Source organism: Ixodes scapularis, unplaced genomic scaffold (genome assembly GCF_016920785.2).
Source record: "Ixodes scapularis isolate PalLabHiFi unplaced genomic scaffold, ASM1692078v2 PGA_scaffold10__122_contigs__length_95168666, whole genome shotgun sequence".
Lineage (NCBI taxonomy): Eukaryota > Metazoa > Arthropoda > Arachnida > Ixodida > Ixodidae > Ixodes > Ixodes scapularis.
Genome location: NW_024609836.1, coordinates 73,145,254 through 73,167,693, shown reverse-complemented (window position 1 = coordinate 73,167,693; position 22,440 = coordinate 73,145,254). Strand labels below are relative to the sequence as shown.

The window sequence follows — 22,440 nt, the reverse complement described above, 5'->3', positions numbered from 1 at the left end:
CATAATGGTGGTCATTTCATCTTCTTGTGGGAAAAAACAAAACTGGTAGTGCGAAATGTGCCGTCCCGAAAAGAAGTGCTTTGGATCGAAATCACCACAATGGGGTGTTAGTTTGACGTCGCTGCAAGTCATGTATTTATCGTGAACGGCCTCAGCTTTTTTGTTGACCTCATGGACGTTTCCAGGCAATACGCCTGAGAATAGCCCATCCAGGCCCAAGTTTGGCAATGCCGGGAGCTTAGTTTGCGCCTAGTTAGGTATGGCTCCGTTCAAGTGCCAAATAACATTTATTTTATTTGTCATGGCGTTTTTTACTTCACCACATAACCGGAAAATGCCAGACATGAGCCAGAGATGGCACGTATCAGCCGAAGAACCAGCTGAGGGGTCTAATTGAGGCACTTTGTTTGCAATTTAGGCCCGAAGTTGCCAGGTGACCACCAAGGCCACCCGGGCAGTGAAGCCTATGGTCGATGACAGGTAAAGTGTAAGATGGAAGCTCCTCCCCTCTCTTTCTACTTTAGCGGAGCGAACGATGGAGAGGAGAGCGCCTCCTCCTCATCGTTTGCTCTGCTACAGTGGACAAGATGTGGGAGGAGCTTCCAGTTTACTCTTGGTCATCAGAGAATGGCACGAACTTGATCCTTCTATCACTAGCAGCGCCACAATAACTTAACTCCTACCACATCTAGATGTTTTGTCACATAGAGATGAGTGATATTAGATTACTTTTCTTTTATTTTATAACCATGGCTGGCCTGCTGTGTTTCTTCATGGCATGGTATTAATATGATTTCTGATTTCGTTCTTTTCTTGGGCACTGTTCAATAGCATTTTTGTGAATGTTTTGACCTTAATGTGCCAATGATGATGCATGCAATTTTTTTTGTATTTTGTGTTCTATCTTGCTAAAGTTCCTCTTAGGACAGGCAGTACTTTCAAATAAATAAATAAATTCCGAGACAAAAACTAATGTTCACCATGAAGAACAGTACAACTTGGGTTACCTTGCCACTGGGACAGTCATGGGCAGACTCCGGCTTGACAAGCGCTGTAGGTTTGATGCACAATTTTATTGCGATTCGCTGTCATAGGACATCAAGCAGAATAAAGCCGCGTTGAGGAACTTGACGTGGTTGCAGCTCAAACAATATGATTCTGGACGAGACATGATTTATTACTGATTTTTCGTGGCCGAACAGTAAGGGCGGCCACACATAAAGCAGGAAAAGTAGCTTCAAGTTTTGTACGATTTCAAACTGCCCATTTGTGTAGCAGCAGACATGACGCCTGAGTGTATACATGTACGGATTCTTTTAATTTTCCGGGCTGTATTTATTAGGGACAAGGGTTTCCATGGTACCTAAAACACTCGGAATATTCGGGCAACATATCTACAACCTAATGATGTCACTTGAATTTTTAAGGGACAAACATTTGGCGATGACTTTGGTAATACATGTTATGACGTCTGTTTCTACTCTAAGCAGTTCAGATTCTTTCACATCTGTTCCTTACGGATTACTCTGAAGCCTGAGTCCCATTACAGCAACAAACAAAAACAACCGACACCAACATGTCTTAACTACGTGTTGCATGTTCGCCAAGGTACCTTTGACAGGCTTTTAGTCTCTCGGTTGTTTTGAGAAAAGCACGAGTGATTGTAAGCCTGCCAAAGATACCATCACGCGCATGATGCTGGCGTTTGAGGCTTGTCGGTGTGGGCTGTTTTTGTTTGTCGCTCTAGTGGGACTTGGGCATTATCAATGCATTTGATTAACATCTTAAAAACCGTATGCAAACAAAAATATCAAAAACACTACGAACACCAGTATACTTTAAATATTTCGTTTATTGTTAGCCCGGAATTATAGAAAAGTTGTTTGTTTTATATTTTAAAGAATTTCGAAAGGCATTCTTTCCAAGATTTTTTTTTAGGAACTGCATCTGGGTTTTCAGTGGAACTAGAGTTCGGAGAAAATCTGCCGGAGAAAAAAAAGCATGTTCATGTGTTTATCTAAAAACAATATCACAATGAACAATCAAATAATGCTCCCTAAACAAAAAGGCGTTTTCATCTCGCCAACTTTGCGGTTTGCACACCCTTTCATTCCAAAAACCCTTCCAACAACAAAACAAAAAATAATATTTTGGTAAACGTTAAAAGTGCTACCCAAAAACAGTGCCTAAATTGAGACGCAAACACCCGCAGCAATGCACTCTTGTTGCATCTTGAATATCCCAAATAAACAATAATTAAAGCAATTACTGCGATTACTGTCCATCAAAAGCTTTCAAAAGCATCAAACGAGTCAATCTAAAAATAAATATTTTAATCTGTAGCATGCTGAGTCGTCTTTCACTGGCGTTAGTGTACCGTGGAAACAAAAGAAAATTCAAGACAAAAATAAGCACTCATCTGCTCTGAACATGATTGCAGGGCTATCACACAAACATTCGATGTTTGTAAAAGATACTAATTATACATTTATTTTGCTACTGCTTAGTACCGTCTTCACGAAAGCCAAGCATACGGTAAAGCTCTGTTTACTTTAATTTCAAAGTTCTGCGTTGCTTATGTATGTTTTTAATATATATGGGGTCTTCGTCTGCTCGCTGCGCCTCTCGGTAGATGGTGCCAGAAGCTACATTCATTTTTAACTCGGTCGTTTGCAAACACGTCCGCTGTTGACTATTGAAAATGTGTTGACCATATTTTGTCAAACGAAAATAACTATACCGTAAAATTTCACATGGTAACATCAACACCCTTAATGCACATTGGGTGAAAGTCTGAGCTTTTTTACCTGCAGGATCTGATTTTTTTCGGTTAGTTTTACAGCCTAAAGTGATTGGCTGTAGCCACCCTATAAATATTTTATTCATGCAGAACTATACGCATGCAGAAGCACAGCAGTTGTACCACGCTTTCGTCCACGATATTCTACCTAGTACCGTTAAATGAAACAACTAGATGAAGCAGATATCCACTCGTTCATATTTTCAATATGAGCTGCATTCTCAGAATAGTTACTCACACTTCCGGTTCAAGTGGAAGTTTGGACGTTGTCGGTGGAAATGTAATGGTCAAATCTGCAGAGGGAACAAAATTATGAGACTGCAAGCAAACACTGACGGGACGGGAAAAAAATACGACCTAAGAAAAACGCTTTAGCGCGTCTTCAATACACGTTTGCAAACGTAGTCACAGGACACCGTTTCACCGTCTCTGGTGTCTCTCGATAGGCCTAACGTGAAGACCTGCAAAGGCGTGTCCATCGTTCATATATAAATTAATCGTGTTGTGTGGTTGTTTAGACAGATGACATTTAGTCAGCCCCCTTGGGCATCTGATGCCTCCGCCGAAGGTGAGAGAAATTTAGCCAGTACAATATACTGCATAGCCTGGACTCTTCGGCGTGCCACCCGCAGTAATGATACACGTCAGCACTCTGGTATACGATGTTCATCCAGATTGAAAGGAAAAGAGGGAGTGGGGGCGGGTTGATCCTAGGATCTCTGGGCTCTGCCGAGCAAAGTTCCGCTTCACGTGTTCTGGACTGCGTTCTGTTAACACACCCGGCCACCAACCCCCCTTTCATGGTTGTGAACAACTGCAGATGTAGGTTGGGCAAGAAAAGGAAATGCAACTACCGCAAGAGCGGCAGTGCGGTCCTGCGAGTCAAACCTAATCTATGCTGAGAGCAGCACCCCCTTGAACTTCACGGCTATAAGAAAACAATGCTAACAAAATTTGGCGGATAGAGCTTTTTATTACACGTTATAGAGGTACATTTCAGCCGTTAAGGGAAACACGACCCTTGTAGTTCTATGCTTTTACATTTCCTGCCTGCTCCGCTTTATGCAACCAATTAACTGGTTCTTGCCATTTCCGAGTGTGTTAGCACGACGCAGCTTGGAGCTCTGGAAACGAAAGCTCACGCTGAAGAACCTAGGAATCCTGTGTTCAGTTCATAGAGCGAATATAATAATCTATAAGAAAAGGTCGCATGACTCCGGCCGCTTTTGAACGGCTGTGCATAAATGCTGGCATCAATGGTTCCCATGGCACCATATTGAGACACTTTGATATACACAAAGATACAGAAAAACATCCCTTTGCAAGCTTATGTATATGTTGGCTGCGCGACATATGTATGTGTCGCGCAGCGTACAAAAATAAATAAAGTGGACGAACACCCGAACAACTTCAACTGGTCGCCGTAAAACGAAAACAACCATAGGTATAGTCTGCTTTCTTTATCGGCCTTTCTGTCTATCTATTGCTCGTTCTTTCTCTCGAGACCTTTTTGGTCCACTCCCCACGCCTGCCCTTTTCAACTTAGATGCACAACGTACCTGCGAGCGGTCGTCTATCGATTCTGCGCAGTGCACATTAAGGGCACCAGGCTAGCAGTGCTATTGTACTGATCAAATTTTTCATCTCCAGCGAATACACGACTGGCCCATTGAGGCTGACTAAATTCCTGCTGTCTAAGCATACACATAACACAGTTACCTTGGCCGCACATGGGCTACCTTTTCGCTGAGCATTAAATACAACCCTTCGAAAAAAAAAATAATAATAATCTAAACGATGTCTCCGTAAAAAAACGGTGTTGCTGGCTTCGTAGGAACGGGTAAAACTTCAAAAATGTGTACTTCAAGTCTAATCTGTGTGTTACGCACCTGTTCGAGGGCAGTGCGATTTGCGAACGCAAGTTCCATTTCTGACCCTGTAGTACCCGTACTTGCAGAAGCATCCAGAAGCGCAATCCAAAGTGCAGCCAACTGGTTTGGGCTCTCCGCACCGACGTTCGCCACAGGAGCTGCTTACGCATATCTTGTAGGTCTCGTTTTTCGGACATTTAGGTTTCGGTGTGGTAGGAACAACTATAAAAAGAAGTAAAAAAAAATGAAAGACGTTTACAGCTTCTTGTAATGCCGAATTAGAGCGCAGCTCTTGAGGAGGAGGAGGGAAGGGTACTGAAAAGCGGGCATACGCCTCTTTCCTCTCACCTCATCCTTTCTGCTACTCCTCCTCCCCTCCTCCCTGATCCTCCCCTCATCCTTCACGCTGCTCTCCTCCTCCTCCTCCCCCTCCCTCCTCTCCTCCCTCCTCCTCTCGCCTCTCTCCTCCTCTCCGCGCGTTGCATCATGAGAAATGTCCCATAATGCACAGCGCGGAACCCTCGTGAGGTCACACGTGACGTCACGATTGACGTCACGAGGGTCCCGCGCGGTGCATTATGCGACATATCCCATAATGAACCGCGCGGTTACGGCGACGGCGACGCCGACGCCGACGGCGCTCAAGCCGGAAACGGGCGCATAAGAGCTGCGCTCAAAAATTAGTAAACAATCAGGTGAACCGAAGCTAAGTCTCGTTACGAAGTCTCGTTACAAAGAAGCATCTTGGTCAGAGGCGTTATAGCGTTACGTGCGAGTGTACTTTGGTCATACGAGGGCCGATATGCTTGTGTAAAGTGAGACACTTTTCAACTCAATATAGTGAATCGGTTGTGGCCAACTTCGTTCCAAGTTACATCCACTTGAGACTGCTTACGACCGCTTAAGACACTGACACGCTGGCAGCATGTATCAGGAAACCCTGAATCTTTTCCGATCTGCGTTTAAATAGACTAAGGGTTTTGGCAGTATATCCGCGATAAAATTTACGACAAATCCACAGTAAATGGTCGCTCATAACATGGTCAAGAATATCTCAAACTCATGGTGAACGAATGATGCGCAAAGAGATGGGAAAATATATGGGCACAAGGGAAGTGGGCCACGTCAATACAATAGACCATTCCAGTGAAGCCTCTCAGGGCGGCGCCATTTTGTTCACCGCTGCGTCCTCTTCACACACCCGGAAACTTCACCAGGTTCGGCAGGGTAAAACGCGGAAAAGAACATGCGCCCGATTCCGCTAGCAGACGACAAACCGGAAGGGAGCCGTTCTCCATCTTTTGGGCTGTACCGGCGGGCTGAACGGAACATCGAGCTCTCTCTTGCGGCTGCCACTCTGAAGTGGTTCCTGTTTCTATAATATGTATGGCTACTTCAGAATCAACCTATAGCGCTCTGTTGCTTTATTTCTGTAGCTAATCAGCTAGCCCATCTTTGTTTCGTTACTTCAATAGCAGTGGCGTCAGCCGGCAGTACTACCCTCTACGTCCATTGCGTCAGGAGAGCACGTTTCTATTTATTTATTCTACACCCCCCCCCCCCCTCAGTTTTGCAAAAGGTCCACACCACTAAGACCTTTATATTGTAAAAACACAACTGCAGCCGGATTTACTTATCGCCCGGAGGGGCACACCAACCACTCACATAATTTTGACTTTTCTTTTTCTTTTTGTTTTCGGCAGGTAACTACGCAATTGGACCCGGTTTGTCTTTTTATCGGACATGGCATTACACGATAACTTGCACATCAAAATACGCGTATTTGTGCTTAAAAGTTTCAAAATGACGCGATTTTAAACCGAGTTTGCACAAAAGCCGGTTGTTAGATACAGCCCACTCGTCGGAGCAGACGACTCTCGGGGTGAGAGGGGGAGAGCATATTTCTCTTTCGGCTCTTCCTACCGTAATGATCTATAGATGGCGCCAGTAGGAGTGTCACTAGCGGTTGCATCGCAGGCGGTCGCACTGGAACGCAAATGAGTGAGACATCCTTTACAACGCACTAACGCCACTGGATTCCGGGAAAGTAGCGCCAAGCGATCCCCATGTGGTCGCCATTTTAGTTTATGAAATGACCAGTTTCCATATTCTTGGCGAGCCGATTCAAATTCGCGGAGACGGGTTGCTTTATGAACAGATTTGTTGTATGCCGATACTTTGGCATCCACGCCGGCGAAATATGCGCACACCTTCGCACCACACCACATGCGGCATTATGTGTTGGATGGCATTGAAAAATAATTTTCCTGTCATGAAATACGCAAGAAGAGCAACATCATTGCAGGATATCAATGGAGATAAGCATGATTGATACATAATGGAACAGCGCGAATTTTGCAAGGACAGAAAAAGGAACTGGACAGGACGAGCGCTGGACTAACAACTGAAAGGTTTATTTTCAGGAAACCACCAAGAAAAACATACGACAACATGACTCTCTAATCACGATGGAAATGCGCATGCGCCTCACAAAATTGGGTGCTATCAGTTACACAAGGTTATATGCGTCATCCCCGATCTAAAAATTCGACGTCACTCTCCAGCAAATTCAAGGAAGCCTGACTCACGCAGGCTGGCCCCTCCTTCTTTATTCTATGAGCTTCAACAATCTCTCGAGCTTTTTGGTCCCTGTGTTTATACAAAACAACGGCTTTGTCCAGTAACAGTGTACAGGCGCAGTCCCTGCAGTGTAACGCCAAGTGGGAGCTTGCCGTACCTGTTAAAGAACTACGGTGTTCCCGCAGGCGAATGTTGAGGCACCGCCCCGTTTGTCCGATGTATACCTTCCCGCAGGTGAAGGGTATCTTCTATACTACACCCAAGGTGCATGGCACGAACTCAATGCGGTGTTTTATGCCGCACGGCATAAAACACCGCATTATGAATCCATACCAACTCGCCCAGTTATCCTGTTTACTTAGTATGATTGATACGTTGATTGCGAACATGGTGCCAAAATTGCTTATATGGGGGTATTCACTACTCACCTTATTTGAGGGCGCTGTGTAGAGTTCAAGCTAAGAAACATTTCACATTAATAGGCTGCCAAGACCGGCGATTTCGATGGTGTACAAAGCACATTAAAAAATAGCTGTAGAAGCGCGCCATCAGTACGCGCTCGGCAGTCGCGCACACCAGTTTTGAGTACGTTTGAGAGCGTCTGAGGGCGTTTCACTGTGTTGAGGCTGCGAGAAACCAGGACATTCCTGCTTCGTACGTCGCATGCTAAGCTATTCCTTGAATTGGACTCCACCCTTCATAAGAAGCACGGATGTGCCGGTGACTCGCTTTCGTTTATCGTCGCAACACCGTCAAATTCACTCAAACGCTCTCAAAAGCAACTGTGCGTGGGGGCCTTATGAAGGCAAACAACGCTTTCAGCGCGAAGAAGCTCCATAGCGATCTTCACTCGAAGAAATACGCGGATGTATAGGGGTACATCCCTTGTCCCACATGTAACAACCCAAAACAATAATTCGACGTTCAGTACACAGTCATCGAACCAACGATACTAACTTTCAAGAGCGGCTTTATAGACAATTGCAAGCATGGCGCCACAAGTGGTGCCCCATGCGTGCAAACGCGTGCAACGCGCGGGTGAACGTAGCTTTGGCAAGCTCGTAATCGCACGGGCGTGCCTGCTCGAGCAGAGACATGGCGGCGGCCAGTCGCCCAGCTTGCAATCGTCTATAGTCGACCAATAAAACTTATTAAAATAGCTGATGTAGGCATTAGAGGCTACAGTAAGACAGTCAAGCTCATTTGGCCCTGCTGTAAAGCCTCAGTGTAGTTTTTGTTAGTCTTTGATACGAACATTAGCTATTTAGTACGTTATATCCAACAGCTGTCAATCCGCTCCTAAGAGTTTGTCGCGCCAGCTCGACGTCAGTAAACTGAACGTACAAATGTAGTCTTGGGGTGTTACATATTGTACAAAGGATGTACCCCCAAACACCCCCTATTTCTAAGAGTGTTGGCGCTTCTAAAGTCACTGGATCCTGGGAAATTAACGCCGTTGTCTTCCCTGCCTGCTAGCTGGAAACAAACGGATACTAACATACAGACGACTAAACCTCGCAATGTATTCGGGATGGATGGATGGATGAATCCGGCTGAACCCTTCGGATCGGGCGGTAGCTTACGCCACCTACAACTCCAGCAAGACGGACGCTACCAAGCGGGAAAACCGGGAACCAGCCGGACCAGGTCGCTCCACGCCCCTCCGCGTCTCTGGTAGGTTTCGCGGACACGTGTTGTCGGCGCGGTGGCGAACAATCTAATTTGACGAAGGTCCGAATATTTCTTAAGTTTGCCTGAGTGTTCATTAGTGTAGGTGAAGCCCCAGTAGATTGTTTCCTTTCATCATGTGTTTGAAAGCCTGTTTACTCCACAATACACGGTCGCGTGCTTTCCATTTCTTGGAGGGGGAGGAATCACAGAAAAACGTTTTGATTTCTTGTCTGTCTCGAATCACATTCAAAGTTACGACTACTCGGTAACTGATAAGTGGTTTCTTTATAAGGATGTAGAACAGTGTACTGAGGACGGCAGACGAGGTGTTTCACTGGAGGAAACACCAATGCTGCAGTCAAGTGAATGGGAAGCTTCGATAGCTGCTTTTCTTGAGTTTGGTTGTGTTCGGTAAGCTTGAAGTTTGAGCCACCCACGCCGGTCGGTGCGTTGGCTATGCATCTTGGCTGCTTTTTGCCAAAAAAGCCTCTGGACCACACCGAAGAAGTTGGGCTGATTTCGCCACTACTTGATTCAGGAAAACCTGCTCGCTGCATACGATTAAAGAGGGAAATTATCTGCTTTCAAAAGGTGGGGGACGCGTCTCGCAAAGTTAGAAGCTGTCACGGCGTTATGATCTATCGCGCCTCCAATATTTATACTATACAGCCGTCGAAGCCGGCAGCAATATACGTCTACATTGCTCAGGTTGACCGCCCACAAGAAATACTCATTTTCTCTATTCAGGATTCGAAGCCAAGCTCAATGCAGAGAGGTTCTGCGTGAATCTCCGATGACGACTCTCTTCAGTTTGTCCGCATTCGACTCCGTGCTACCGGCTAAAACCATTTGGCTAAGTTCAAATAGTATCTCCCTGTCTGTCAAATATACTTTTATTCGGCAATTTATCTAATAGCTAGTCAACTAAGCTCATATTTCAACCCGAAGAATCTACTAATATCGCTTTAGTGGGACATAGTACGTAATATAATACATCACCCGCTCGTCAACATGACTTCTCAATTGCTACGAAAACCTGAATTGAAATACGAGTATCAGCTGTTTAGTGGGGCGCCAGCGGGTTAACATGCTCCTTGGCTTAAGAAGCGCTTGCCTAATTTTCGTAATTTTCCTGCAGCCTGCGTTGTTGACCGAGCAGACGAATGAAGCTGTTTCTTTAATGCGGGTACGCATAAAAGCTCGATTTCGCGGACAGATAAGTCAGATAAATCATGGTAATAAAACCCAAGACTAAGGAACACAGAAGGGGACGAACACAACACAACGTCTCAATACCCCTTCTGTGTTCCTGAGTCTCAGTTTTTATTACCATGAATCATCACCAGCTCGCTTGTTTTTTTTAAGTATTATTACAGATAAGTCGCATGGTCGAGGCATGCGAGTTAGCTGAAAGTTATTCTCGGTAGAACAATCATGTAGTTATCGCCGTTTCCCTTAAATGATCAAAACTGATTAGAGTCTATTACCGTCTCTCTGGAGCCCATAGTTTCGGTTTTGAACGAAATCTCCGAAACGAAAGTTTGACATGAAAAGAACAAAAAACACCGGGAAAACAAAACTTTGCTCTGTAAGTTTATGTGCACTGGCTACACGTAACCGTCTCAGTTCAAATACTTGTAAATTTGGGCATTAAACAAAAGAAATTCTGTTAAATTGAATGCGACACCCGTTCAGGAGGCCCGGCCGAGCCGACGCGACCCGGACCCAGCCGCCATGTTTGTTTGGTGGTGGCGCCCCCTATAGGTCGCTGGAGTCGCGAATACCTCGCTGATCCGTTTAAGTTGCCATGGCGATTGCCATTTTGGTCTATTTCGATCTTTGAGACTTCGAAAGCGTCGTTCTGAGCCAGTCGCACCAAGATCGCTCTGGAGCATCATCGTTCTGAAAGTGTTACCAATATAGGCGTCCTTGGCACTGTGCATCGAGTCAACTTATCAATGATACTTATCTGCACCGGCCCCTTGCAATGGTATTGTTTTTCGTGCGTATTTCAAGACAAGAAATTTATTTTTTGATGTGGCCAAGCACCGACACTTTATGTGGTGGCTGGCGGTGTGAAGTTGTTCGCTCGTTCCGCCAGTGTTTGGATAACAACATTTCGGTATTCATAAATAAAATGTCTTCATACAGCATGCTCTCACCGGGAATTTGTATCGGCTCACTAAGAAGGGATTGGTCAAGAAGAAACTGTACATTCCATGAACCAAAATGGCGATTGCTCATCCAGTGACTTTAAGCGTGACTGGCTTAGAAGGATTTGTTGCCTAGGCAACAAATACCGACCAGCCAATCGCATGCCAGGATTCGGTCGTCTGTATATTCGTATCTGTTTGCGTCCGTCTACCAGGCAGGGCGGCAATGGCGCTACTTTCCCAGGATCCAGTCACCTATAGAACGCAACGATAAATAACTCCGTATGGCGTCTAGGCCAGTGTCAGTCAATAGCCTCATGGCTAAGTTACTCAAGCATCATGGACAATGCTGGGAATGCATGTCTACGCGCCGTACGGATTCGCTGTCCCCGTATGAACGATTCAAAGGGGTTGATGAATGCGCGTGCAAGACGCCGTTTGTTTTAGGCTTTTGGTTTAGAACAGTTTCTGCTGCCACTGCTGCAGACGCCAGCACGTGAAGCTCGTGTAGCTACACTGGCAGCGTCCTCGTTGGTGCTGAGGCAATTTAGGAAACAGTCAATTTCTACGTATGTTTGAAAATCTGTCATACTTTTTCCGCTAAGCCGTGGTCACACAGCTCATACATCATGCAAAAGACACGCTGTTCGAAGCAGACACGATGGCAGAATTGTCCGCGAACGTGCCTCAAGCGCCTTCGAAGCACGCTTGCTTCATATATACGGTGTCCCAATTCACCAGGCTCGATCTGAAATGGACCGTAAAAATCGACGCTTGCAAAAAGCAATCTAAACTTTTCGTCTAATGTGCATTTCACAGGTCGGTTTTTTTCTGGTAAAATTGCAAAGCTTAGCTCCCTTTTTGTAAAAAAATAGGGCCAAGAAACTTGCCAGGGTCAACGGCGTACGGCGACGCAGAACACCGAGTCGAGTTGTGGGGTGTGTTCTGGCGCGCGTATTGATAGATGGCGTTGGGAGCGGCGTCCGAAGGTTTGCCGACCAGCAAAAGAAAGCAGGCGGCACGCAGACGAAATCCGTTGGCTGCAAAAGCGCCGTCGTTGTGCAAACGCGTTTTCTTTTTTCTTTTTTTTTTTACTTTAAGTTTTGATTTTATTGTTCGGATTTACTTTTAAACCAAAGGTACGTTACAAAAAGATTATGTTCATTTTAATTAACCACGGTGGCCGCGAGAAGTCTCGATAAAGAGGTAGCGCCATCTATCAATACGAGCGCCAAACGCGACCCGCCAGTCGATTTGGTCGTCCGCGTCGCCGCCTGCCGTTGACCCTGGCAAGCTTTTTTACCCTATTTTTTTACGGAAAGGGAGCTACGCTATATAATTTGCAGGATAAAACCGAACTGTTAAATACACCTTTGACGAAATGTTTAGATTGCTACGTGTAGGGGTCGATTTTTACGGTCCATTTTAGATCAAGCCTGGTGACTTGGGACACCCTATAGATATGTATGCTCCGAACATGTCTCTAGACAGTTTTGGTATGACCAATATGGCAGGACCGTCACGCAAGTAAGATGAATGGATGGATGTTGAATGGATGTTAACGGCTATACTCTTTGTAACGGGCGGCAGCTTGCGCCACCTAGCTTAAGTCTCAGACAGTGTTTGCAGACTGTGTTTTGTACTATGTGTTCACACGCTAACCGCGTTTGAAGCGCCTTGGCGGTTTTAGTTTGAATAAAATACGAGGTTTGCTTACCTTTGCAGTGCTCTTCGCACGCGGATTTTGTGTCGAACTTATTTGCATTTCCGCCGCAGCCTCCCCATGTAAATGCTTTACATGTTTTATCTCTGGAGTCGTAGTAATATTTTCTGAAGCTGGCCTTGCATCGTCCAGTTTCTGGTAGCATTTTGCAGATATTTTTGCGACTCGCTGCAAGAATCGAAAGACATGGGTAAAGCACGACGTGCGAGGCGCAACAGAATTACATGCTTTTTCTTTGTTTTTTTGGCGGTTCGTGTTGTTATTTTTTTTTCTGCCGAACATTAGCGGCGTTTGTACGCAAAAACCTACGTGATCGCGCTGAGAAAGTGATAGCGACACTGAGCTCTCAATTTTTGAATCAATCAACGCTTTCTGAACTGACCTCCTTCCCCATCGCCATCGCCCCTCTCGCAACAACATCAACTATGTCAAGGCCGACACTACATAGATAAGAAAGCCTTAGTGCTGAACTTCCCTTCGTCACTATAAAAGGGCACCGTACCGCACAAACCTCCTAAATCCCATTCCTCGACAATGCAACCGCTTCTGCTGCCAGTCGCGGCACGATTTGTGCGGTCGTTCTCCAATTTCTTGCTTGACGTTTATTATGACGTTTCGTAACAAAACACTGCTCACCGGAAATAGCTTGGCGGATAATGAGGCAGATCATATTCTTTCTATAAATATTGTAATGTAAGCTTAAATTGCGGTGTTCATTGTGTTAGATTACAATAGCACCGAATGTTACTAGATTAGCTCAGTTATGGAACTGTCCATAGATACTGCCTTTACAGGGAAAGCCCCCCTCCCCGGCATTCCCCCTGTCGTTTGTCGCGCCACCGTTTTGGGGACGGCTGCTATAGTAACTGCAGTCTATTTTACGAAGTCCATGTGGTTTTAAGCACAGAGTCTAGATGGCGTTTCACCGTATACTCTATGGAACACACAGTCTTGAAACGAAAATCTAGATGGCGCTTCAAACGACGGGAGGTGGACTCGCGGGAGTGAAAGAAGTACCCTCCTTTCCCTTCCCCCTCCCCCTCCCACCTCCTCCTCCTCCTCCCCCCCTCCGCAGGAGTTCCAGAACTGAGTTAATCTGTTCACGTTCCTACTGACTTTGAAAGCGCATGTATTATTTTTATTTTTGTTGGTTCGTTAGAGCTGTATTTTTGAATAATGCCTTGGATCGGTTCGCGATGACCTTTTTAGCGAATTCTTTCCACACTTTGAAGGAACAATCGCTGAAGGCAATGAGAACGAGTGAAGAACTTCTGGCGAATCTGTGACTTGTGTCTTACTAGAGTATTGTCCAAGGCGACAGATGTACACATCGCGACACTGTTAGCGCGAACACGACATTAGCGCACTTTCTCATTTTACTTCTGAATAGTATCAGCGAGCACTAAATTTTATCGCTTACATTATCGAGCTAAATTAGCTCTTTCCGTAGCAGCAATATCTTCGACGACATCCTTTGGTTTCAAAGAGAAAAACTGGAAAAACCGGCGATCGCTTGTTCGCGCTAACAATGTCGCGCTTTGTACTTTATTAAATGCGCAATTTGAGACTGGTTTTAATGGCAATCGCTCAACGGTAAGAAATGTGCGCGTCATTACAACAAAAGAGGCGTGACATGCTGAGAAGGTATTCTATTTCTTACTAGCGTTGCAGCGTGTTTCACAACTTTTCAAGCCGTAGTATAGATGGTGCGGGGTGCACTCAGCGTTTGCAGGTACTTTGTAACATTTTTTATCCGGCTTGTCATAGTAATAGAGGTCGAGGTGTTCAGTCGTTTTCGACTCCACGAAGTTCTCTTTGCGCTTCTCCAGACTTGCATTTTTTCTTGACTCTACAAAAAACACAAAGGATGTGATCACTTATAGAGACATTAAATGACCGTTGATATAATGGTTCCTTGCGATAAATTCTAACGCAGGAAAGTATTAAGAAATAAGTTCACGGTATATATGAACTTTCGTGGTATACAAACACACAGGATTGTTGTTTTTCTAACAGGGAAAATAATTATATAAAACAAACACTAAAACTTAAAAAAAAAAATCTTACGGATAATGTTAATTACCGTAGCTGACGTCAGGCACAAAGTGTATAAAATCATAATTAAATACCTAAGATTCACTACTAAGTTTTCGAAATATTTGTCTATCGTGCCTATGGTTGCCTTACATCTGGGTCGTATCGCGGCCCAGCTGTTAGAATTCTCGACACACGCTAGCTGGCGCAGTGGCACCCAATTATTTATATATTCGTAATATTTGTATCATTAGGTAATGGTTTCACTTTAATTCACATATTTCTAAAACTATCAGTACCTTAGAACGTTTTCAAGAATATTACAACGATTCCGACTGGGGCATTAGCAAGACATATGATGACAGTCGTGCTGACTTCGTAGCGATCGAGTTCGTAGTAAACAGCGAAGGCGGTTATCCCGGCCTCGGCTTTCGGGCCCGTTTAGATCTTGTTAGCGTCGACACAACATATCACTGCACGGACACGAGCCCTATAGACAAGCGTTGGCGGAAAGGCGGCCTGAGTTTGTTAATCAGAATCCACGTTCTCCAAACCATGCCGACCTCTCCGATTGGTTGTTCGTCTTGCCGGAGACGCCGTCGCCATAGCAACATCCCGCTCTCGTGGGTATTAAGAGGTTGCGGTACACCGGTAAGTTCTAGTTTTTCCCAACGAGAAGGTCGCTTTCCTCTCTCACTTAAGCACATGTTCGTGAATACCGATTTCTCCTCTCCTTACGATGTGCTTAACTTACAAACTTCTTGGCTATACGTTGTGGTAACCTAAGGAGCTCTTTGTGAATCTGGCCTCTGATGCGTACGAAAGACTGTGTTCCAAATCTTAAGGGCGATACACACACAATTGCGTCGAGTCCGACGGGGTGCAATTGCAACGGCTTGCGACGTGCGGGTTGCTATGGCAACAGCGGCTTCAGCTCCAACAATACCGGTTTTTACCCCGCCTTGTTGGAGCCGCCGTAGCCGTTGTCATAGCAACCTGTACGTCGCAGGCCGCTGCAGTCCCACACTCTCAAGAAAAATAGAGTGTAAAAGGGTGTACGTTACACCTTTTATTCCATATAATACACCCCAGAACTTCATTTCGACGTACAGCACCTTATAGTGGAACAGCTGGCCTCAAAGTTTACGAGGGGTTCGATAACGGTGCGATATAACTTTTTTAAATGGTTAAAGTGCGCACCAAAGACCACATAAAGAAAACACCGAGTTTTTACAGTAGAACCAAGAAAACCCCGATTATTTATTTTGTATCCAGTAAAACGTACATTAGCTATTATAATAAGTTGTACCACGCGGCTATCAAGCCCCTCGTAAAATTTGGGGCCGTCTGTTCGACGATAGAGCGCTGTACGTGTCGAATTGAAGTTTTAGAGCGTATTATATGGAACAAAGGGTGTAACGATACACCCTTTTTTTAGAGTGCACTCAGTCAGACTCATGGAAGCGTGTGAACCAACCTTTACTCGAACGGATACGAGTTACTCCGGCGGATCCTGTCACGTGACAAGACAGATTGAGCAACGCTGGACGCAGGTAAAGTTTCGGACGCTAAGGTAGAGAACTTTTTTCCCAAGAGTGAGATCGAGTAAATTTCGGAACATGGCCTAAGTGAGAGCTCAAGGAACGTAGGGTGTGTCGAATCTCCAGCATCGTAGTATCGCTCGACGGCCAATGAAATGGCGCCATCAGCCGATAAAATAGGCCGATGAAGGAATCACGCAGAAAAATACGCGTGAACGTAATTGATGGCACACAACCCACGTTTCTAAAGCTGTCAGCGACAACAACTCTCTTGTGTGCTCTTCGGGAACACACGTCCCCACATCCCGTAGACCCGTGGATTTGTTTAGTTGCTCACTGCAAGAGGCGTACGTCTCTGTTACACGGCTTCAATCTTGAGCCGAAAAACCAACGTTTGTGTCGTTTTTTGTGTGTGTGTCTTTTTTTTATTACGCAACAGTTTTGAATTTTCTTTTTGTAGAAAAAAGCAAAACATACCTCGACTATGCCAAGCTTCCAACAAAGCGTATAAATGTGTACAATATAATAAGGTACACCCTACCGTAATTGCTACATCTTCGTTCTTGGTGAGAAATATTTGAAGTTATGCATATAGCTTCATATTATACCGAAAGTCAAACATTTTGCGAAAAATAATGGATAAGGTAATTTCAATGCTAACACGCAACAAAAATCTGGACATTGAAAATTCAGCGATGTCAAAAAGATATGACTGACTCATGCATACGGTCAAATTAAAATATATATATTAAACTAATAACAAACGGAATGAAAGGGGACATTAACGGCCTCTTTAAAATGGAGCTTTATGCATCTCAAAGCAACGGAGAACCCCGAGAACAAAACAAAAAAAAATCAAGAAACATATATGTGAAAGTTCCGGGTCCGCGTGACTCATTCTTCGCTGACCGGAAGACTACGCTCTAAAACAATTACGTGAGTTTAGTTTTCTGCACAACATTTAAACAGCCAATGATTACAAACGACAGAAGCACTCCAGCCAATGACAAAGTTGATGATTAGATCTGGAATTTTGAGGTGCCCCGAAACAATGTGGAACTGAAATTTTATTTCCATTGTCCCTGTGTGCATTGCATTTTTTTTTTTTTTTTGTGCAATTGTATATTTACATTTCCCTATTCGCCGGGATCTTTTTGCCGTTCGTCGTGACTCGTTGACTCGTGTTCCGCAAGAAAGCGAATTCACAGACATTTCTTTTCTTTCTTTTTTTTTTTTTTTTGAAGTGTATGCTCATCGTTTAACCTTATAAATTGTCTTGGATTCAGATCCAAGACAATTTGACGTAACTGAGCTGAATTAAGGAATGCATTGAAAGCTTACCACGTTGACACCGAAGTTCGCACAAAGACTGGTTTGAGTAGAGATCATGCTGGGTGCATTTGACGTTCTTCGGTGCTGGCACACATGCCCTGTTTCGGCCTTTGGGGGACGTCCGGAGATAGTACATCGGACGAAAGGTGGGTGCCCTAGTATTAGGGGAAGCTGCACCGGCATCGGTGATCGTGCCTGAAACGCAGCATTTGCAATATCTTTAACAACCCATACCTCTTCTTTTAGTGCCTCCGCGTTGAGGCCGCTACGCACATCTGCGTTTGAGCGCGGTGCGTTCCGCTGCGGCAAGCGGACGCGTTCCGTTGCGAAGAGCGCTTGCGCCAAGCTTGTACAGGGTGTCACAAAAGAAAATTTACACGGTCTTTTTTACCGCAAAAATAAACTAGGCATCGCCGAACGCTCATTCTCCGCCCAAAGGTAGAGCTAGAGGTCACAACCAGGTGCCAAAGTTTCAGCCCGATCCGATAACTTAATCAAAAGTTATAAGTGATTTTCTGAAAAGTTCAATGGGAAAATGGAGCCCATTTTTGCCTGTTTTCGGTTTCTGGTGCCATAGAGCCCCATGTGTTCGAAAACTCAGTCGGCCGCCACTTTCCCCATTGAAATTTTCAGAAAATCATTTATAACTTTTGATTAAGTTATGGGATCGGGCTGAAACTTTGGCATCTGGTTGTGACCTCTAGAGCTACCTTTGGGCGGAGAATGAGCGTTCGGCGATGCCTAGTTTATTTTTGCGGTAAAAAAAACCGTGTAAATTTTCTTGTGACACCCTGTACATACGGTTGCATTGACGCGCTGTCGACCGCAGTCAAAAGCCAATAAGAACTCTATGTCGATGCTAGCGGCCGACCAATAGAATGCGAAATCCTCGGCAACATGGCTGCGCCCGGCGACAGCCTCGAAGTGTTCGATCTTGGGACAATCCCGCTGGCTTCCCCGACATCTTGTCGAGCTTGAACCATCGCAGCCTTGGAAAAAGCAGTCCCCACCGCTCCCCGAAACGAAAAAGCAAGTTCTGCGAGCGGAGAACCGGATAAGCCTCGCCAAGTGGTCCCAGCGAACACGTGACCCTCCTCTCCTCTCTCGGCTTCTGATTGGTTGAACGCACCGCAACGCTTCGCAAAGTTGAGCGAGTCTCTACTTGCTTGCGTCGCGCTACCGAGCGTTGCGGGAAGGTGCGCGTCGCACCGCAAGCGACCACTTGTGGCCGCAAGGACGCCGCCACGCACTCAAACACGCTCAAACGCGATTGTACGTATGGGCCTTTACTTTTGGCAGATGTACAATATCTCGTGTTTGGACATGCAGCGGCGCGCTGCTCCGCGAAACGAGCATGTTTCGGGCTTCCCCAGAACAGAAGCAGAAAAAAGAGCGAAAGGAAAGCTGAGGGAAAAATGAAAGGCGTTACAATTCTATCTGTAATGCCAATTTAGAGCGCAGCTCTTGGGGAGGAGGACAGGATGGTAATGAGAGGAAAGTATGCCCCTCCTCCCCATCCGTACATTGCCCCTCTCCTCTCCTGCTCCCTTCCCATTTAGCGAGAAATGTTCGCTAAATTTCCCGGAAAATTTAACGAGAATTTGCCCGCTAAGTTTAGCGGTGAAATTTCCCCATAATGCAGCGCGCGGTTACGCCCGTTTGCATTATTTCCTTAATGCAACGCGCGCGGTTACCACGACGCCGACGCCGACGCCGCTCAAGTGGGAAACAGGCGCCTAAGAGCTGCGCTCTAAAAAAAGTAGACCCCTTTGCCGCTACAGGTCGAAACACTTTCCCAGTGTTCAGCTCTCTGTTGCCGCGAGCTCGTAATAGGGCACGACAAAACAAGATTGTTTTGTCTTGCTAACTCTCCGCCCGTCTCACACTCCAACAGGCTCTGAGAAAACTGCATTTACACCGCAACCGCAGACGATAACACGCACAAGAAAGGCCTGTTCATACATGCAATGGACCCCGACAAGCACTACGCGCTCACCTCGTGCTAGGCGCGTGCTGACGGGAGCGTTCACCAGCTTTGTATCGCACCGTCAAAACTGTTGCTCTTGGGAGACGATAAGTATCTCACTACATGTGAGCAGCGCTACATCAGCGCTTCGCTGCGTCTGTGAACCGACTCCAGGGAGCACTCGCGCACCTACTACACAGGGCCGCTTTGCGCCATCCAGTCTCCCCGCGTGCACACAGTTTCTCCACATCGACACATCACAATCCATGCTACCGCGGCCTTTGCCACGCTAGTACGGCAAAGTGGCGACTTTTATTTTAATTTGATAAGAGTAAGTCCTGCAACTTTGGGTTCGGGCCGTTAAGGCTGGTTCACACTGCCCCATTTCCTTACGTTAAGTTACGTTACGTATGAGTCACCGAAACATTCGTGTCTCAAATGTCGCGAGTCATGCTTCCTTCTTGAACTGGTAGCCTCGCTTAATATGAAGCGCAGAAGTCCCGGTGACTTCAACGTAATATTTCGTGACGTAACTTAACGCAAGAAAATGGGGCAGTGTGAACCAGCCTTCAGCGCTGTGCAGTTGGTATACAGTTGGGCAGAGTCCTATCGTCCGGCAATGCGGACTTTATTTCTGCGGTGAGGACAACACGGTTCTTCTCTTCTCCCGAACAAGATTGCGCCTCCCCAAACAACATTACCCGCACATTGCGTTCACAAACAAATTGTACACTTTAATAAGTAAGGAGAAATCAATTGGGTAACGTACCGAGAGTGCCCAAAATCAACGGGAGGAACCAAAGCATGTCCGGCGCTTCTCACTGGTGAAACGCTGCGTTGCTGTTAAACGTCCAATTCTCGTGCCAGCATATATAAAGGCACGGTAAGTGCATTGTTAACGAGGTACAGCATAGAGGCTGTCCGTTGCTGGGCACCATCTGTGACGCAGATAGTCTTTCCAGCAATTCTTCCTTCAAGCACTTTTGTTTTACAATCTTTCGCGAAAAGGTACGTCATCTGTTCAAGTTTCTAATTTTATTTTCCAAAGTATACAATATTTTGTTCGTTTTGGTATTGTTCATAATCGTTTCCCGGGAAAATCTGAAAAAACAAGAGAACAAATACCGAATGCTATCTGGAGAACACGTGTATGCTAGGAGCACGTGGGTATATATTCTTGCTTTGTAATACACCTTTGCGCACATTTTGCAGGACTCGTAGATTTCATAAACACGCCACGCGCGTAAAGCGATCCCCGGTATTTCCTTTTTTATTACTATTTCAGTTATACGCCTCCGGAGTACCTTCTGAAAGCTTATCCGTGAAAAATGAAAAAAAAAATATTATTCTGGAGCGACTGACGAAGTCTAATCCCAGGTGTAAAGAAGCAGCCGGCACCGATACACCAGCCGGTGTATCCTTTTCTGTTGCATGTTTTTCTCCCTCTGAAAGTCGCCGATGTACATGTATACGGAGGCTCGAAAGCATCCAGTATGGGCACCGCCTACACGTGCGGCAGCCATTATACTCATACTTTGGAAAGTTCCCACCTAAACGCAAAACTGCTTACACCCCGGGAGGTGTTGCTGACTGTTATGTCTTTGTAAATTTTAATATTTTAATCAATACCGTGTTTGTTCAATTTTTTTTTTTTTTTTTTTTTTTTTTTTTTTTGGGCTGGGGCTGTTTATAGTTTTGAAGTTCGACACTCTGCGCGAGTGCCATACGTTTGAGGTGGCCGCTTTGCCTGTCGGCTGCAGATCCTGCGGTAGTGGCAATCGGAGATCTGGCCCTTCGGGTTCAGACTTGCGCCGATTCCCTGATTCAAATTCAGAGGGCGAGCACTTATCATTCAAATACAGACACTCTGTGAAGTTCCTCCGGTTAAGAGCTTGACACTTCCATAACGTTGATTGGAAGCGGGCACGCACGAAGATGAGACCGAATGGGAAGAATAACCACAGCTTTTCGGCGTTATAATTTGCATTCGAAGCTTTCTCAAGCTGCACAGCTTGAAAGCACTGCACGTGCCCTCAATAGTTGTTACGAAAACACACAAAAAAAAACATTTCATTGTCTTATTTTGCGCTATCTTAAAATATGTATATAAATATATATTGAGAAACATTAATTCGAACGCGATAGGGTTAGTCAAGAGAAAAATTATTTGTATAATGTACGCTGTAGTAGACTGACTAAATAAACACGCGACGAATCGGAACTTAAAGTAGTAAAAAAGCGAGAAATCAATTTAGAAACTGCGCACGTCGCGGATAACACACTAATGTTTTGTGTGTGTGTGCTTGTGTTTGTTTGTTTTTTCTTTTTTTTCTTTTTTGAGAAAGAGGAAACACAGCACGACTCTTGATTGGGATGATTGATTTATTCTGATATTTACTAGATCGCGCGAAGAAGACAAGGACAAAAAAGGCACATATACGAAAGCGCCAGTTCTTGTCGTATGTGTGTGTGTGTTTTTCCGTCGTTGTTTTGTACATGCTATTTACTAATTTTTCAACACTCTCACACTTTTAAGACATCAAGCACTACAGAAAGCGAGAAACATTGCGGCCAAAAAGTGAGCTCGACATACTGCTCGCGTTAGATTCCGATTGTACAATAATTACAAAACTTCCACTGCGACAACGTGTTGCGATCCCTACGCTCATGGATGAGTCGGTCGGTTATTCAGTTCCAAACATACACTGTACACGATGAACTCTGCGCAGATACAAACAATACGTTTTATTTGCATATTTTGCACTTACT

The 22,440-nt window shown here is 45.3% G+C and overlaps 1 protein-coding gene across 1 annotated transcript; it reads right to left on the bottom strand.

Annotated features, from left to right (window-relative positions):
- Window positions 1–1,888: 1,888 nt before the first annotated feature.
- LOC115328566 (actinia tenebrosa protease inhibitors-like) lies at window positions 1,889–20,477 on the bottom strand. The gene is made up of 7 exons (XM_040211735.1): window positions 20,441–20,477; window positions 17,715–17,900; window positions 14,459–14,647; window positions 12,793–12,966; window positions 4,690–4,893; window positions 3,039–3,093; window positions 1,889–1,982 (listed from the first exon to the last, which is right to left on the bottom strand). Exons 1-7 carry the CDS (start codon window positions 20,475–20,477, stop codon window positions 1,889–1,891), a joined length of 939 nt encoding a protein of 312 aa, XP_040067669.1.
- Between the last annotated feature and the right edge of the window lie 1,963 nt (window positions 20,478–22,440).

Excerpts from the sequence above, each read along its gene's own strand:
- LOC115328566 (XM_040211735.1), bottom strand. The coding sequence starts at position 20,477 with ATGCTTTGGTTCCTCCCGTTGATTTTGGGCACTCTCG. Across the intron at positions 4,894-12,792 it reads GTGCGAAGAGCACTGCAAAG|TTGTTCCTACCACACCGAAA; the intron begins GTAAGCAAACCT and ends TTCTTTTTATAG. Across the intron at positions 3,094-4,689 it reads ATCGCACTGCCCTCGAACAG|ATTTGACCATTACATTTCCA; the intron begins GTGCGTAACACA and ends TTCCCTCTGCAG.